Source organism: Berghia stephanieae, chromosome 14 (genome assembly GCF_034508935.2).
Source record: "Berghia stephanieae isolate SIO BIC M18660-M18661 chromosome 14, UCSD_Bste_1.3, whole genome shotgun sequence".
NCBI classification, from domain to species: Eukaryota; Metazoa; Mollusca; class Gastropoda; order Nudibranchia; family Aeolidiidae; genus Berghia; species Berghia stephanieae.
This window is the reverse complement of record NC_088373.1, coordinates 15,302,334-15,319,789: the sequence shown is the minus strand read 5'-3', so window position 1 is coordinate 15,319,789 and position 17,456 is coordinate 15,302,334. Positions and strand designations below refer to the sequence as shown.

Genomic DNA, 17,456 nt, shown 5'->3' with positions numbered 1-17,456 from the left:
TCGCACCATCCGGAAACATGTTGAGTATTCATCGCACATCCTGCTGGGTGGGGATCCTGACCTCCCATAGCGGGCAGGGAGGTACATACTGTGTCTTCTATCCCGTTATATCTGTTTTCCAACATGCTTTCTGTCTTTGTCTCGGAATGAGATTACTTGGTTTTGTCCTGGCACTGGCCGGAATCCTAGCTGGGAGGGAAACAGTCGAATGCATAGTTATTGTTTTGGGAGATGATATTTTTTTCCTTGTAAATCATCTCTCTGTTATGTATTATTATATTTATTTTGAATGTATAATGTTAGCATTTGAGTGTGTTCCTCTTTGTTGGATTCTGTGCTTGTGTCTGGATGAGACTTGTAGGTGATTTCAAACTAAATACATTGGTGGTATGCTCTTGGAATCTACATCTGATCCCTATTTGTTCTCAGTTCCCCTTTGTCTTACTTTTTCTTGGGTGCTTTAATTGTAACTCTAGAACTTTTTACTATCCCATTTTCTTCCTTTTTACTGGCGCTGATATAACCTAAATGTGTTGCAAGCGCCGTAAAACCCTTAAAAACAAAAACAACAAGCACCATCCTGAAACATGTTGAAGTATTCATTCGCACCATCCTGAAACATGTTGAAGTATTCATTCGCACCATCCTGAAACATGTTGAAGTATTCATTCGCACCATCCTGAAACATGTTGAAGTATTCATTCGCACCATCCTGAAACATGTTGAAGTATTCATTCGCACCATCCTGAAACATGTTGAAGTATTCATTCGCACCATCCTGAAACATGTTGAAGTATTTATTCTCACCATCCTGAAACATGTTGAAGTATTCATTCGCACCATCCTGAAACATGTTGAAGTATTCATTCGCACCATCCTGAAAATGTTGAAGTATTCATTCGCACCATCCTGAAACATGTTGAAGTATTCATTCGCACCATCCTGAAACATGTTGAAGTATTCATTCGCACCATCCTGAAACATGTTGAAGTATTTATTCGCACCATCCTGAAACATGTTGAAGTATTCATTCGCACCATCCTGAAACATGTTGAAGTATTCATTCGCACCATCCTGAAACATGTTGAGGTATTCATTCACACCATCCTGAAACATGTTGAAGTATTTATTCGCACCATCCTGAAACATGTTGAAGTATTCATTCGCACCATCCTGAAACATGTTGAAGTATTCATTCGCACCATCCTGAAACATGTTGAAGTATTCATTCGCACCTTCCTGAAACATGTTGAAGTATTCATTCGCACCATCATGAAACATTTTGAAGTATTCATTCGCACCATCCTGAAACATGTTGAAGTATTCATTCGCACCATCCTGAAACATGTTGAAGTATTCATTCGCACCATCCTGAAACGTGTTGAAGTATTCATTCGCACCATCCTGAAACATGTTGAAGTATTCATTCGCACCATCCTGAAACATGTTGAAGTATTCATTCGCACCATCCTGAAACATGTTGAAGTATTCATTCGCACCATCCTGAAACATGTTGAAGTATTCATTCGCACCATCCTGAAACATGTTGAAGTATTCATTCGCACCAAAATCAGATTAGCAAAAACCCTCATCAGACATTGTAACGCTCCTCTCCCTTTTTACCGATCTTGCCCATTGCTTTTTTTCCAAAAAGGATTAGACTGAATCTGATCTACAAATTTCTCCAATTTCATTCTTTCTAAACCTATCAAGAATGTTTTCCTTGAAATCAAGGTTAACTCCAGCATCACTTGCGCTACTCGACAACTCATACACATCTTTGCTGTATTTGATATTGCTGACATATTCCTCTCGCACGTTCGCTTATGTTTGAATATGCTCTTGGCATCATGAAACCCCCTGCAACCGGTGCACATAACAGTTTCTGCACTTCCTTGAGCTCTTTCCCGTATAAGACTTGTATTTTTATCTATCTCTCGACGTGCCATATTGGCTTTATAAAAGACTGCCTTTTTCAACCCCCCAAATGCCCTCTCTTGTTCCTTCTGGGGAAGCTTGAGCGCAACAGCAACTTCTTCATCTTTGTGCTTGCGCTTCAGATGTCGTGTAAGATGGGCGTTCCATGTGTTGCAAAACTTGCAAAGACGCTTTGGTTTCTGAAATAAAGGAAAAAGAACACATATAAATTAGATGATAATAGAGTCCTAAAACATGTTTAAAAGTGACAAAACTCAAATTTGACAAAAGAAAAAATAAAACTACTAAACCAAAACATCAATTAATAGCAAAGCATGAATAGTCAAATCAACCCTTTGCTTACTGACTCTTCTGTTACACTTATTACAATTTAATATCACATTTATTAACAGTCTTATCCAAGCGAGTAGTACTGTTGTGTGACTCGGGCTTCATTTTGGAGAAAACTTCAAATATCAGCCATGGATTAGGAAAATTTGGTAAAAAAAATAATATACTTAAGTCTGTCGATTGAAAAAAGAACCAGTTGCTGTACCAAACAAAACCATAGCATTTAGTCAGTAAAGATAGATCCCCAATATTGGAAATCCATTCTCCAGTTCTACCCGTCACTAAATATTCCGATTTTGTATTTTTGGGGACCCCCTACTTATATGAATGATTTACTAGAAACCTCAGATCTGTGCACTATCTGCTGCTATTACTGCTACTACTACTACTACTACTACTACTACTACCACTACTACTACTACTACTACTACTACTACTACTACCACTACTACTACTACTACTACTACTACTACTACTACTACTTTTACTACTCGTACTACTGCTACTACTACTACTATTATTACTACTACTACTACTACTACTACTACTGCTGCTGCTGCTGCTGCTGCTACTACTACTACTACTACTACTACTACTACTACTACTACTACTACTACTACTACTACTACTACCACCACCACCACTACTACTAATTCTACTACTACTACTACTACTAATACTACTACTACTACTACTACTACTACTATACTACACTACTACTACTACTACTACTACTACTACTACTAATACTACTACTACTACTACTACCGCACGTCAGAAATGTGTGGTCATGATTCATCGTCATGATCAATCAGCACGCCTAATGCAAACAGTTCTTTTTTGTTTTTACTGCGCGTGCAACGCATTTGGGTAATTTCAGACCAGTTAAAAGGAAGGAAATTGAATAATAAGGATATTTTTTTTCTAAGATTTACTATTAAAAGCACACGAGAAAAAGTTAGACAAGTGAGATGGTTCAATTTGGGAACATGTGAAGATTCCAAGAGCACACTATCAAGTGTACTTAGTGAGATCATCTAAAAGTTTAACCAAAACACATGCGTTGGACCCCAAAAAGGAATACACTCAAATGTACACGTACAGATCATAATACAGAACAAAAATATAAGATAATATAACATACAGAAATAGATATCATCTCCCAAAACTATAATAATAAATTCGACTGTTTCCCTCCTAGCCAGGGACTCTGCATTAGTCAGGATAAAACTAAATAATCTCATTCCAATACAAAGACGGAAAGCAAGTTGAAAATCTGATATAGCGGGATGAAAGAAACATTGCAAGTACCTCCTGCCCACCTTAGAGGACAAAGGAGGAGGTCAGTAATGCAAACAGTAAACGGGACTAAACGATAGATTCATCAGTAAACCGATGGATGGAGCTTGTCGTCGTCTGGACCGTTGGACCGCTTTGTGAGTGCCAATGTAAAGTCTATTAACCATACATTCCAGACGCAGTATAAACAATCAATACTTTCCCAAAAACAAAATTATTTAGGCCACAATGCACTTTAGAAAATGTCCCTCTGCTGCAGTTATCCAATCCTTGATTCTATCTTGTTTATGAAACTCGTCATTAGCCATGCAATCATTCCAAGCACAGTATAAACAATCAATAATTTCTCAAAAACAATATTATTTAGGTCGCAATGCACTTTAAAAAAAATGTCCTTCTGCTGTGGTTATCTAGTCCATGGTTCTATCTTGTTTATGAAACACGTCATTAGCCATGCATTCCAAGCACAGTATAAACATTCAATAATTTCTCAAAAACAAAATTATTTAGGCCACAATGTACTTTAGAAGTGTTTCTACTACTGTTGTTATCTAGTCCATGGTTATATATAGAGAGAAAAACAGAGAGCGAGAGAGAGAGAGAGAGAGGGAGAGAAAGAGAGAGAGGGAGAGAAAGAGATAGAGAGAGGGAGAGAGAGAGAGGGAGAGAAAGAGAGAGAGGGAGAGAAAGAGAGAGAGGGAGAGAAAGAGATAGAGAGAGGGAGAGAGAGAGAAAGAGAGACTGCCCGCAAACCGAAAACTCAAAGCCCCCAAACTTTAAGAATGGACAGAGGACACATTTAGTATGATTTAGAACCAAAACCATTGTCTTCACTGCTATCATCAATGTAATTAATTATATAAAGGAAAATGAAATAAGAATAGAACAGAAAAAGTGATGGTTGTATCGTGGTTCTGGTTATGATTGATGGTTTGTTACTGGTGATAGTAATTATGATGGGGTGGTGGTTAAGATAGAAATGATAGTCTTTATGATGATTTCTTCAAAAATCGATAGACTATAATACCCCCACCTCTATTTATTTAATGTTTTCAAAGAATATCTAACCTTTAACCACATAGTGACCATTTTCTCTAAATTTATTTTAGGTAAACATGTTAATGGTTCTTCGATTGTTTACGGTCGTTATCTTAAACGTTTTTCGTCGTAAGTAAACATCACATTTAGACTGTTTTGCTCTCTGTCTATTTTAATGATTGATGTTGTGAAACCGTCCTCACATGGATAAGGATTCAATGAGCATTATTTAGTCTCGGACTAGCTGGGCTTTAGCCCAGAAATGGGCGTGGCAAGTCCTGACCTAGTAGAAATATCTCTGTTATCACCCATTTTACATCTGCTGAGTATTCTGGGTGGGGATCCTGACCTCCCATAGTGGACAGGGAGGTACATGCGCTGTCTTCTATCCCCCCATACCCGTTTCCCAATTGTTTCCTGTCATTGTCTTGGAATGAGATTACTTAGTTTTGTCCTGATCCTTGCCGGAGCTCCTTGGCTGGGAGGGAAACAGTCGAATGTATAGTTATAGTTTTGGGAGATGATATTTTTTTCCTTGTAAATCATCTCTCTGTTATGCATTGTATCATGTTTAGTTTACATATTATATTATATAATCGGTAAACATTTGAGTGTATTCCTCTTAGTTGGGACCTGTGCTTGTGTCCGGATGAGACTTTTAGGTGATCTCAAACTAAATACATTGGTGGTATGCTCTTGGAATCTACATCTGATCCCTATTTGTTCCCAGTTCCCCTATGTCTTACTTTTTCTTGGGTGCTTTAATTGTAATTCTATAACTCTTTACTATCCCATTTTCTTCCTTTTTACTGGCGCTTATATAACCTAAATGTGTTGCAAGCGCCGTAAAACCCTTCACGAATCATATGTTAAAATAACAGAGATGATTTACAAGGAAAAAAAATATATAATCTCCCAAAACTATAACTATACATTCGACTGTTTCCCTCCCAGCCAAAGACTCTGGCCAGGGTTAGGACAAAACTAAGTAATCTCATTCCAAGAAAAAAACAGATACAGAGGGATAGAAGACAGAACAAGTACCTCCCTGCCCACTATGGGAGGTTGGGAACCCCATCCAGAGATCTTGTGTAAAGCACTTGAGAAAAAGTAAGTTGTAGGTACAGTACAACAGAGACTAGACTTCCTTAACTCACTCAATCCTAGAGATTTTTGCTACTTTTCAAAATTGGAAAAAATGTAATGAAAATGAGCATGTACATAGATAGTTTTATTCAACTATCATTAACATGGAAACACTTAAAACATTAACTTTGATACTACGCCTATAATTTGTCTCAGAAAAAATGTAATATAAATAGACATGAGGTAAAAGTAACCCGGGTAAACTACGGATATAGTCGGTGTTAGGGTTGAGTGAGTTAAACAAGCCACCTCTGTTGATTTTATGATCCATCTGTTTGTAAGTTTTATGTGACTATGGCTCAGTAGTAGTACATACAGCGTCTCAAAGCATGGGCAGTGGCCAAATGGGTGAATGAAAAATTCTGAACCCAACATTATGTTCACGGATAAGCACTTAACACACATTACCAAAATCACAACTCGGGTGTGAATGAGTAACTGGCCATAGACAGCGACAGATCTTGTAAAAGTGTTCGTATAAAAAGGATGCCTAACAAGTGAATGATAATGTATGGAATGGAAAAATGGTTCCATTTGGCCTTCTGCGAGAATAAATTAAACACTGCATAGCACATGATATATCCATGAAAATGTGCTATATAAAAGTTAATATTTATTTATTAGTTTTACAGTTCCTGCACCACTTTTAGATCATTTTGTTCAGTGTTTCGGTAAAGACGGCCATGAGATGACAGTAAAAAAAAGATGAAAGCAGAGATATAAGATGTGTGTTAGAGATACTCTGAAGGTATACAGGAAGAAAAAATAAACTAAAAACTTAAAATAAAAATTTCTAAAGTTCAAATTTATTAAGAGACATTGCAAAAATATGTGATTTTAACTGACATGTGACACATGAGTATTACAATAGGATTCAATAGACTGATGTAATGTCAGCAACAAGCAGCTTGGTTCTAAACACAGAAAATCGGTACTATTAATTCTTCATGCTGGCTAGAACCTTTTCACGTGTCATGCGATCAAAATGTATAAAAGTCAAAACATGATCAGATTTATAATGTTCTTCTCCTCTGGATACACATTTATGCTCGTCGGAGAAATATTTCATAAGGGCGTCTGCCATTGTTCCGATAGTTTAGTACCAGTTACTAAGTTACTCTACGTCATTATGAGGGAAGTGACGTCACGACTGTTGAAGCCTATAATTATTACAAGGATATGAATAAATCAATTTAAAAAGGAGTTCATGAAGTTGTTTACACAGCAAAAATCATTTACTAAACTGAAGATAATAATAGAAGAAGAAAGATTCAAAATTGGATTTATTTTTTTTCCATTGTTTTTACAAACAAACCTTGAAAACACTTAACGTCCATCATAAACCACAAACAAAATGGCCTCTTGTTAGAGTTAATGCAAAATTGAATTGTAAGCTTCAATTTAAAAAAAGGAAAACAGATAAAATGGACGTTTCAGGTTTCCCCTTTATCAACAAAAATGGACGAATGAAACACTACAGATGAATGAGATAATTCATCATCCATCGTGGCTTGTGCTCTTGAGCACGTTGCCGGTCAACTGTCTCCACGAATCACGATCCTCTGCGGTGCGCATGAATCTGTGTTGCTTTTTAAGTCACATTTGGCCATTCTAAGGTTATTTAGATATGTAGATAGATAATGATCTCAATTCAAAAGCATGCAACACCCTTTGAATTTGAATTTCTTCTGTTTCTTGGCCAATACCCTGAAACCAAAATATGCCGCCCTGGAAATTATTTTTAAATCATCAGAGTCGCGTACTTCTGTTAATCTGATTTTTACTGTGTACACAACTACACAGGTACTCCAAATTGACTTGAATAAATAACAACGATAGAAATGGAACACAGGCTTCAATAGAGTGGATATTTCAAATTTTCTCTGTTGTCAACAAAACACGACACATTATCTGGACAAAGGGGGGGAAAACCTGAAACGTCCACATCATTTGTTCTTTTTAGATTAAATTGAAGCCTTTATTCAATTTTGTCATTGACATTAATTTATTTCTTCGAGTTTCAAGCAGCGATATTTACAATAGTGACTTGGCAGGTTTTCTGTGTGGCCTCCCGATCCAATGTGACAACAACAGATGGTGCCTAATAATTAAATGAAATGACAAAACACCCTTTTAAAAATATTTTGGTAAGAAAACTTTACCTCGCATCTCAGAATATTAAAAACAGTCTTGATACCAAGACTTCTCTTCAACTTTAAGGTTTAGTTGGGGTTTTTTTGGCTTCTTTTTACACGTTCAGCGTCAGTGTCATTATTATTATCAAATAAATCAGATGTTTTTCTGGTCAACCAAATGGAGGAAGGGAGAAGCTCCGGGAAAGAAAGGTGTGTTTCATCATTGTACGACAGAATGGACTTTGGATTCAACGAGCTTGGGGTATTTGTTTAAAAAGGTCTTCAATTCAACAAAGAAAATTAAAATCTCCAATATGATTTGTTAACATTTTTTTTTTCCTCGCAAGAGTTTACAACTTGCATTCAAATTCAACAAGATGTTTGATATTAAAGTAAACTTGATCCAAACTATCATCCCATCTCGTTTTATCCAATGTCCACTGTATAGATGCATATCAGTAATAATCTTAATTGCTTGAAGAAAAGATAAGAAAAAGAAAAAATATAACCACGTTCCCATTCCATCTAACACTGTATATTCATACAAACGTTTGTATAACATACTCTTGCGTTGACCAGATACAAAACCAAATATAAATTGTAATAATTAAGTATGGAAAAAACATTTAATGTAAAAAACCTAGGCACAGACATACAAACAAGCACGCACACCCATATTTACAATCCACCTCACTTTCAAATTACTCACTTATTCAATGTCCCCTATTTTTTTCACACTTATTCTAATTAAAGTCCATTCTATGAATAACAATATATCTCTGATTGATGTTAATATTTTTAACGAAAAGACTTTAACCGTCTTATTTACGCCAATATAAATATTAACAGAACCTCTTTGTATTATTTTACTTCCCAAAAGGACACCACAAAGATTGCACTATAGTATAAAATCAAATCTGAATTCACATTTTATCATCAACTTGTATTAAAATGAAAGAGAACACTTGAGTAACTAATTTTCTCTACAATGTTCACACACAAACACTACTCGTTCATTTATACACTGAATCACATAAAAAACACCAAAAGAAATAAAATAAAACAACAACCATTGATGCTTTCTAAGAATTGTTTTCTAAATAATTTTCATCTTGTGGAAAATGACTTTTACTGTGAACACATCAGATGGTCGGGGATACTTCATATTCTTTATGTGAAAAAAAAAAAAAAAAATGAAATAAGAAGCATTTCTCTAAAATCAAATTTGAGGACCCAGCATGCAACACCATTATGGCATTTTAATTTATACAAAACCAAAACCTGCAACCTTTTTCCATCACATCTAGTGAGGTTTCCCTGACCCCACTCAACGATATCTTCCCATTTTAGATTAAAGTAAACATGTTTGGATATCGAATTGGCAAGCACCTGTGAGATATAGTCAGACAGTATAAGTATAACACACACGCAGCTCCATTGAAGTAAAAACCTCTTTCTACTGCCAATCTCACAAACATCAAAATTTCAACAAAACTATTGGTTATAACCCCCCCCCCCCCCCAAACAATTTGCTGGAGTCATACACATGGAGGAATAACAAAGAATTTCTGTAATTGGCATTGTGATAAAGAGTACATTTCCTTACATTTCAACATAAAAAGACATCACTATAAATAATTTACCAAAAAAAAAAAAAAAACAACCAAAAAAAATGTGGAAAGATTTCGTTTTTATTTTAAAGTTTTCTGGTTAAATAATAAAACAAAACACTGAGGTTTTGACAACAAAAGATTGGCTCAGAGTTTCGAGATATCGTGGACAACGGATTTGATACAATGTCCCTACTCTTTCTTCACTTTTGAGAAGTAACTCCTGACACTTTTTTGGTATAATCTCTCCGTGTTTTTATTTTCCCTTGTCATTTGGCATTATTTAACTTTAGGAAACTGATATTTAATTTCTATAATTCTTTGAATTAATTTGTGGTGTATTCTTGTATGTATCTTTTAGCATCTTGGTGGTCTAGTGACATGACACTCAGCTTATGGCCTGCAGGGCCTGAGTTAAAAATAAATGTAATAGCCCTTTACGGGCATCATGTCTCATCCTACAAAAACATGTTAGGTGATACTGTCAAGCTTTAAATTTTACATCAAAACTTGGCTTGAGACCCCTAGTAAGTGCTCTGAGCACAGTTATTAAATGTTGTGATTTATACAAACGCTTATAACTTAACTTTAGGAAAATACCTTTTTGGCATAGCCTCAATACGATTATAACAGTTACAGTTTTACAATACAAATGGCATATCATTTCACCTTATAAATCAAAAAAAAAAAAGAGCTTTTATATCCACTAAACGTGCTCAAAGCACTTTACAAGAGGTCCCTGGCCAACAGCAATATTTAACATTTAGAACCGGACATGACACCTGTTAGACGATATTTTAAAAAAATTTTCAGACAGAGACATCGCTGTTTACAACCAGGTACTTATTTTACACCTGAGTACGGTGAGAGAATGTGAGTAAAGAGCCTTCTCCAAGGACTCAACTACGCGCCGAGAGAGACTCGAACCCAGGACCTTCCCATCCGAAAGCAAGTGTCATATCACAAGACCACATAGCCACACCAAATCAAGGGGGGGTAAATCAGACCAACTTAAGCCATTCCCTTAGGTATAATAAAGGACATGTAATCTCCAGTTGCGCCCCATGATGCCCTGTTCAGCTGGAAAATGACGATCCAGACGACCATGATCGTAATGGACACCAGGGTGGCTATCATGGAACGTATCACATCTGTGAAATGGAGAAAAAAGTAACAGTAACAGTATAGTAGTATGAATGAAATTACAGATGATGACTTTGAGATCAAACTGACGATGAGAATGGATGGTTGATTATTTAAAGAAAAAATGCCTGTATATATAAAAATAAAAAGACAAAAAAAATGTATTAGAAATAATTCAAACATATTTAAAAGTATATGATATTAACTCACTCAACCCTAAAACCGACTATATTCGTAGTATACCCGGGGTTACTTTTACCCCAAGCCTATTTATTACATTTTTCTGAGACAATTTATAGGCATAGGTAGTATCAAAGCTAATGTTTTTTTCATGTGTACATGTCAAAGATAGTTGAATAAAACTATCTATGTATATGCTCATTTTAAATGCATTTTTTTCCAATTTTGAAAAGTAGCAAAAATCTCTAGGAGTGAGTGAGTTATAGAGCAATCTCTTTTCTTTTTGTTCATTACTCACAATCAAAAGTGGCCAACTTTTCAAAGCGCTAAATCGGGACATCCTTATGCACAATTGCCCCATGACCTATAACAGCAGTATGTTTGGACTGGTGTATGATAATATTATATAGTTTTAGAGCCATCTCTGTCCTTTGTTGTAATTTCCTGGTCAAGAAAGCATAACCCAGACCTGACAACCCTTCACATTCCAAAAGTGGAATCAGAACGCTTCAAAATAGGAATTTGAGACCAAAAAAATAGGAATTCCACCTCTTTCACCCCACCCCCCTCTTTGCTCTTCTCTTTATTCTTAGCATTATCATCACTTTTGTAAATCGGAATTTTAGAGACAATGGCGGAATAGAAGAGTGAAAATAGGAATGATTCCGCCAAAAGCTGGTATGGCAGGTATGCATGACCCTGGGACATGCAAGGGTCATTCCCATAGAAAAGTCCAAGTTTTCTTTTTTAATCATCTCCTTACCAACTACAGGAAAATCATCACAATCGTTACGATACGGTGAACATATTCTTACACAGAATTTTTATGTACATCACAAAATTTGAAGAAAAATCTTGTATAGTCTAAGAAAAGAACTTAATAATTTTGTAGAGCAAAATTATGTTCAGCACGCTCTTTAGCTTTGAGTTTTAACAAATCAATTTTAGTGTTAGGAAGGCATGGCATTTTGGTAAAAACATTGAAATAGTTAAAAGTTTTCTCCAGAATGCCGAAATCGGGACAGTCCCCATTTTATCAGGACAGCTGGCCACTATGCTTTAACTTTAACTCACTCAACCCAAACACCGACCATACCCGTAGTTTACCTGAGTACTTTTACCCCATGCCTATTTATTACATTTTTCTGAGACAAATCATAGGCGTAGTATCAAAAGCTATTGTTTTTAGTTTTTGCATGTTAATGATAGTTGAATAAAACTATCTAAGTGCATGCTCATTTTTAATACATTTTTTCCAATTTTGAAAAACATCAAAATATCTAGGATTGAGTGAGTTAATGTTTAAAACCACTAATTGGTTTGGCGTGCTTTGGATATCCGATGACCAAAACCATACAACTGACTTTTATCTGGACACACTGGGAGGGGAGGGGAGACAGAGAGGCCAAATGATTAATATTTAAGGCAGGCATTGAAAAATGTGTGGCTATGTGGTCTAGTGGTATGACACTCGCTTTCAGATCGGAAGGTCCTGGGTTCGAGCCTTGCACTCGGTGCATAGCTGAGTCCTTGGAAAAGACTCTTTACTCACATTCTCTCACCGTACTCAGGTGTAAAATGAATACCAGGCCGTTAACAATGTTGTCTTTGTCCGAAAAATTGTAATAATATCGCCTAACAGGCGTCAGGTCAGGTCCTACATGTTAAATGTTGTTGTTGACCAGATACCCCTTGTAAAGCGCTTTGAGCACATTTAGTGGATATTGCTCTATATAAAAGATTTTAAAAAGAAAAAAAAAAAAGACTTGCAAAATACTTTTCTGCAGTCTGTCTGGATTTAAAGGGATATAGCAAGAGCAACATTTTCAATGTATTTATTATTGGCTGAAAAAGGGTTTTTGAGCCCTACAGATTCAGTGTTTGTTTTGTTAATTTTTTTCTAACAACTACAAAAGACGTCTAACTTCTACGTCATGGCACAAGACCAATGGCTAGAGCGCAGAGGGTCGCTGGCTCGAAGTAAGTTAATTTTTGAAGCTACTGTTATATTCATATTTGGGCATTACTGTTTACAGCCCACGACTTCAAGCAGCTTAATATTCACTTTAACTAAAATACGTTTCTGGATACTTACAAGATCTGATTTGTTTTTGTTGATCATAGGCTGGTTTTCTGAAGGCTTCATTGAAAAACCATATGGAGTTGACCAACCACATTAAAGGGAGAACCATGAAACCGGCTGGAATAAATATGTAATTTGATAGTGCATGTTAATAGAAATAAACTTTTTCATTTCTACCTGTTATCAATTTGATAAAGAGATAATAGAAAGAATAAAAATCTCATTTTTTAAAAATTATGATATAGGCATAGGGGAAACATCTCCAACAAGCTAGTGCTAAAAGTGTTTTTCCTGCAAGTGCTATGAAACTGAGAATTTACTTGTATTTGTTTATCCACTTTGAAAAGACAGTGCACATACATCCATTTAGAAAGTAAAATAAAAATTCAATTAATATTTTCTTACGTTGCACCTTACCTTTTTCAAACGCAATTACGTTTTTTGACTTCTACTTCGAAAGCAACCATTCAGAGAATTAATTTAACTTATGATGCCACAAAACAAAAGCAACAATTTGCAGTAACGCAAGAATATTATTTTAAACCTAATCAACCCAGACACAACCCCCATCCCATTTCTTTCCCTTGAGCTGTGCCTAATTACTGTCTCTTTTCCAATTTCATGCAGAGTTAATATTAAACAGAAAGTTACCCGAAGCTGTTAGTTTCATAACAAATTGTAACAACAATAAAGAAGGATAAAACAAAGAGTCGATTTAAAGTAAAATGACATATATATATACATAGAAGTTGGTGAAAATTACATCAAATAGGCACCCCCACCCCCCTCCCCTCTCTATTTTTTTCAGATTTTTTGCACACACCCCCCTCCTTCCTTCTATTAAATTTCAGCTCGGGATATTTACAGGTAAAAATTCACTAACAGTAAAAGAGAATAGAAAAAAAAAACAAAAGAAAAGGAATAAAAAAAAGAAAAAAACATATAAGTGCTATCGAAATATGCCACATTAAGAATTGTCACTGACGATGTTAGAAATTGGAATCCCCATGAGAATACTCTCTATATTGTCGCTGTTATTTTACTAGCAGTAACAGTAAATTTGTTTGAAATAAAACCATTTTATACATAACAACTACCCTCACCTACATTAGAAAATGCCCAAAATGAGCATTGACCTCCCTTTCTATTGAAGTTTAGCCAAAGTGTACACTCCCTCCCTCCCTCCCCCCCCCCCCCCCCCCTCCTCTTCCCCAACTTCCCCCTTTCTGTTTCATACACTAGAGTATATATAATTTTTTTTAAATAAAAAATCTTGAACATTTATATTGCATAATGTCCACTAAACGTGCTCAAGGCACTTTACAAGGGGTCCCTGAGTTTAACTGTGTAATTATGAGGGAGGAGATTCTGAGAACGATATGGTTAGAATGACCTAAGTCTTTGTTGGTCAAAGGGTTAAGGAAAGGGTTGGACTGAATAAAAACCTAAAAAATATTTTTTTTCCGCACGTTGGACTTCTACGGATAGGATAAAGCATGATGCCCTCAATATATACAGACACAGAGAGAGAGAGAGAGAGAGAGAGAGAGAGAGAGAGAGAGAGAGAGAGAGAGAGAGAGAGAGAGAGAGAAAGAGAGGGAGAGAGAGAGAGAAGAGAGAGAGAGAGAAAAGAGAGAGAGAGAGAGAGAGAGAGAGAGAGAGAGAGAGAAGAGAGAGAGAGAGAGAGAGAGAGAGAGAGAGAGAGAGAGAGAAAGAGAGAGAGAGAGAGAGAGAGAGAGAGGAGAAGAGAGAGAGAGAGAGAGAAGAGAGAGAGAGAGAAGAGAGAGAGAGAGAGAGAAGAGAGAGAGAGAGAGAGAGAGAGAGAGAGAGAGAGAGAGAGAGAGAGAGAGAGAGAGAGAGAGAGAGAGAGAGAGAGCACAGATAAGACTATGATTAAATAATAACCATTCACCTAAAAAGTATTTACGACACAATTCCAATTTTTCCTCATTCTTTACACGCTTGAGGTCCATGTTGAACTAGAGTCAGAGTTTGACTGAGTGGTTATGATGAGGCTTGAATTTCTTTCCACAAAATATCTTGTATCTGCAGCTTGTCTGAGAAAAATAATAAATATAAATAAATAAAAATTATATATGTGACACACCCTCTCAAAAAGATATTGCGTGAGTATGACTCAGACCCAGAAGAGTGAATTTTTAAATAAAATTATAAGAAATACCAACTTTTGAGGGGTGGTTGTGATTGTAGTGGTTGTGTTGATGATGTAGTGGTGGTAGTGATGATGACTATAAGGATAATGATGATGATGTAGTTTTGATAACGATGTGGTAGCTGTGGTAGTGGTAGTAATGATAATGATGTGATGGTTGTGGTTGTAGTGTTGGTGGTAGCAATGATGACAAGGAGGAGGATGATGTAAAGGTGGTGGTGGTTGCTATAGTTTTCATAACAATGTGGAGGTTGCTGTGGTAATAGTAGTAATGATGATGTGGTGGTGGCTGTAGTAGTACAGGTAGTTTATTGATGGTAACTTCTATTATTTGCAGAGGAGTACTGAAATATGATTCGAGTAATGGCGAGAGAGAGAGAGAGAGAGAGAGAGAGAGAGAGAGAGAGAGAGATAGAGAGAGTGAAAGAGAAAGACAGAGAGAGAGAGAGAAAGAGAGAGAGAGAGAGAGAGAGAGAGAGAGAGACAGAGAGAGAGAGAGAGAGGGAGAGGGAGGGAGAGAGAGAGATTCCAGGAACTTTATAAAATATATTGAACTATCTGTAAATGACTGTAAATGAAACAATAATCTGGGATGAAACTAATATTCTCATTACAGAAATCTGACAGATAAGCTGATAATAGAGTTCAAGATGGGATAGAATGATCAAGTCGGAGAGGTGGGGACGGGGAAATCTTCATGGATTGGATTGGGGTAACAAAGCAAAACATGATCTTGTCAAGTTTCAGACTTGAAGTTGAAGGAAAAGTTGAAACGTTCAAAATCTCAATTCTCAGTTACACAAAATGTTGGCTGTGATTATCCCCAGACACCTGTCTAGGGATAATGAAAATTCGTTACCCCCAGACACCTGTATGGGGATAACGAAAATTTGTTATCCCCAGACACATTTTTGAAACTCCGCTCTTTTAAACAATTATCCACATTCCAGAATATGGAATGTTTCCAAATGCACATAGAAATAAGGAAAGTTAATAAAATATCTATAAAATCTATAAAATATCTATAATAGCTGGGGGGAGTATGGATGGGACATTTGTCCCTTGCAACGTTCTGTAAAAAGAGTACGGAATTTAAAAAAATTTTTTAAAAAGTGGCGGAACCAGGATTCGAACCCACAATGTCGATTCTGGTAAAACTTCCAGGGTAGACGACTAAACCATTCAGCCATGACACCCACTTCGAAGTCAACGCATATTGTGTATATATAGTAACAACTGATTTAATGTTGGTTAATTTTATGTTTTTATAGATATTTTATTAACTTTCCTTATTTCTATGCATTTGGAAACATTCCATATTCTGGAATGTGGATAATTGTTTAAAAGAGCGGAGTTTCAAATATGTGTCTGGGGATAACGAATTTTCCTTATCCCCAGACATTTTGTTCAATGAGGGAACAAAAACTAATTTTCAGAGATGGGAGATAAGCACTTCGTTTTAGTTTTCCTTTAACTGAACAAAACTAAAAAAAACTTTCAAAAATCAAAGTCACTAAGAATGCTCAAAACTGGGAGAGATGTTGCCAGGCTTCTGTACTTGGGTTGTTTCCCTTAGGTCGAGGATCATGCGTAAGCCTTTCCACAGCTCACAGACTTAAAAGGGACAAGAAGAATAAACCAATGATTTTAATTTAAATTTAAAATTTCCACCATCTCATTCTCATCCTGCTCTGTAAAAAATCCTCTCACTAACTGGAGTTTTGGAGTAGACCAGTTATAGTCTAGTCCATTGAAACTAAATCAGCGGCCGGGAGACCTTCCATAAGCTACTACAGCCCAAGTATTCTTGTTCTAGCTAGTTATGGGGTTTGGGAGGGGGGAGACTTTTTTTTTTTAAGTCTCCCCCCTCCCAAACCCCCTCCTACACTAGAACTAGTTAGGGGGTTTGGGAGGGGGGAGACTTTAAAAAAAAAGTTTTCCCCCTCCCAAACCCCTACTAGAACAAGAATGTAGTAGCTTATGGAAGGTCTCCCCAGCGGCCAACTATTCCTATTTTATTTTGCCTTTTTAAAATATATGGATGGCTTTAACTTAAAATTTGGTCAATTTACTGACTGAATTTGTACCAGAGTAGAGCCAGAGTACCAGTCCAGTGTCAGTACCAGTCAGTTCAATCGGTTGACTACAGAGATTTATTAGATTCTGAGTAGAATATTGTATCAAATGAGTCTGACTTAAATGATCAACACTTAACCTGTCACTAAACCTTGATTTCGATAAATACAAAATATCAAGAATATTCCATATTTAATTATCTTTTTGCATCACAAGGAAGAAAGAAATCGTAATGAAGTGTTTGTTTTGTTCTCGTCTATCAGTCATCAGTCTATCAGGCCGTCAGCTTCCGGTTTTGCTTTGTT

The 17,456-nt window shown here is 36.2% G+C and overlaps 1 protein-coding gene across 3 annotated transcripts; it reads right to left on the bottom strand.

The window, feature by feature from the left end:
• Positions 1–6,537: 6,537 nt before the first annotated feature.
• LOC144959887 (gamma-secretase subunit pen-2-like) lies at positions 6,538–17,451 on the bottom strand. Of its 3 annotated transcripts, none has more exons than XM_078892701.1 (4): positions 17,291–17,451; positions 14,815–14,959; positions 12,915–13,019; positions 6,538–10,647 (listed from the first exon to the last, which is right to left on the bottom strand). In XM_078892701.1, exons 2-4 carry the CDS (start codon positions 14,873–14,875, stop codon positions 10,508–10,510), a joined length of 306 nt encoding a protein of 101 aa, XP_078748827.1. In that variant the 5' UTR covers positions 14,876–14,959; positions 17,291–17,451; the 3' UTR covers positions 6,538–10,507. The 3 variants fall into 3 exon arrangements, with proteins under 3 accessions (XP_078748827.1, XP_078748829.1, XP_078748828.1); XM_078892703.1 differs by having other exon boundaries at positions 17,152–17,436; XM_078892702.1 differs by having other exon boundaries at positions 17,163–17,436.
• Positions 17,452–17,456: the final 5 nt, after the last annotated feature.

Excerpts from the sequence above, each read along its gene's own strand:
- LOC144959887 (XM_078892701.1), bottom strand. The coding sequence starts at position 14,875 with ATGGACCTCAAGCGTGTAAAGAATGAGGAAAAATTGGAATTGTGTCGT. Across the intron at positions 13,020-14,814 it reads GTGTCGTAAATACTTTTTAG|CCGGTTTCATGGTTCTCCCT; the intron begins GTGAATGGTTAT and ends TATTTATTCCAG. Across the intron at positions 10,648-12,914 it reads ACAAAAACAAATCAGATCTT|ATGTGATACGTTCCATGATA; the intron begins GTAAGTATCCAG and ends TCCATTTCACAG.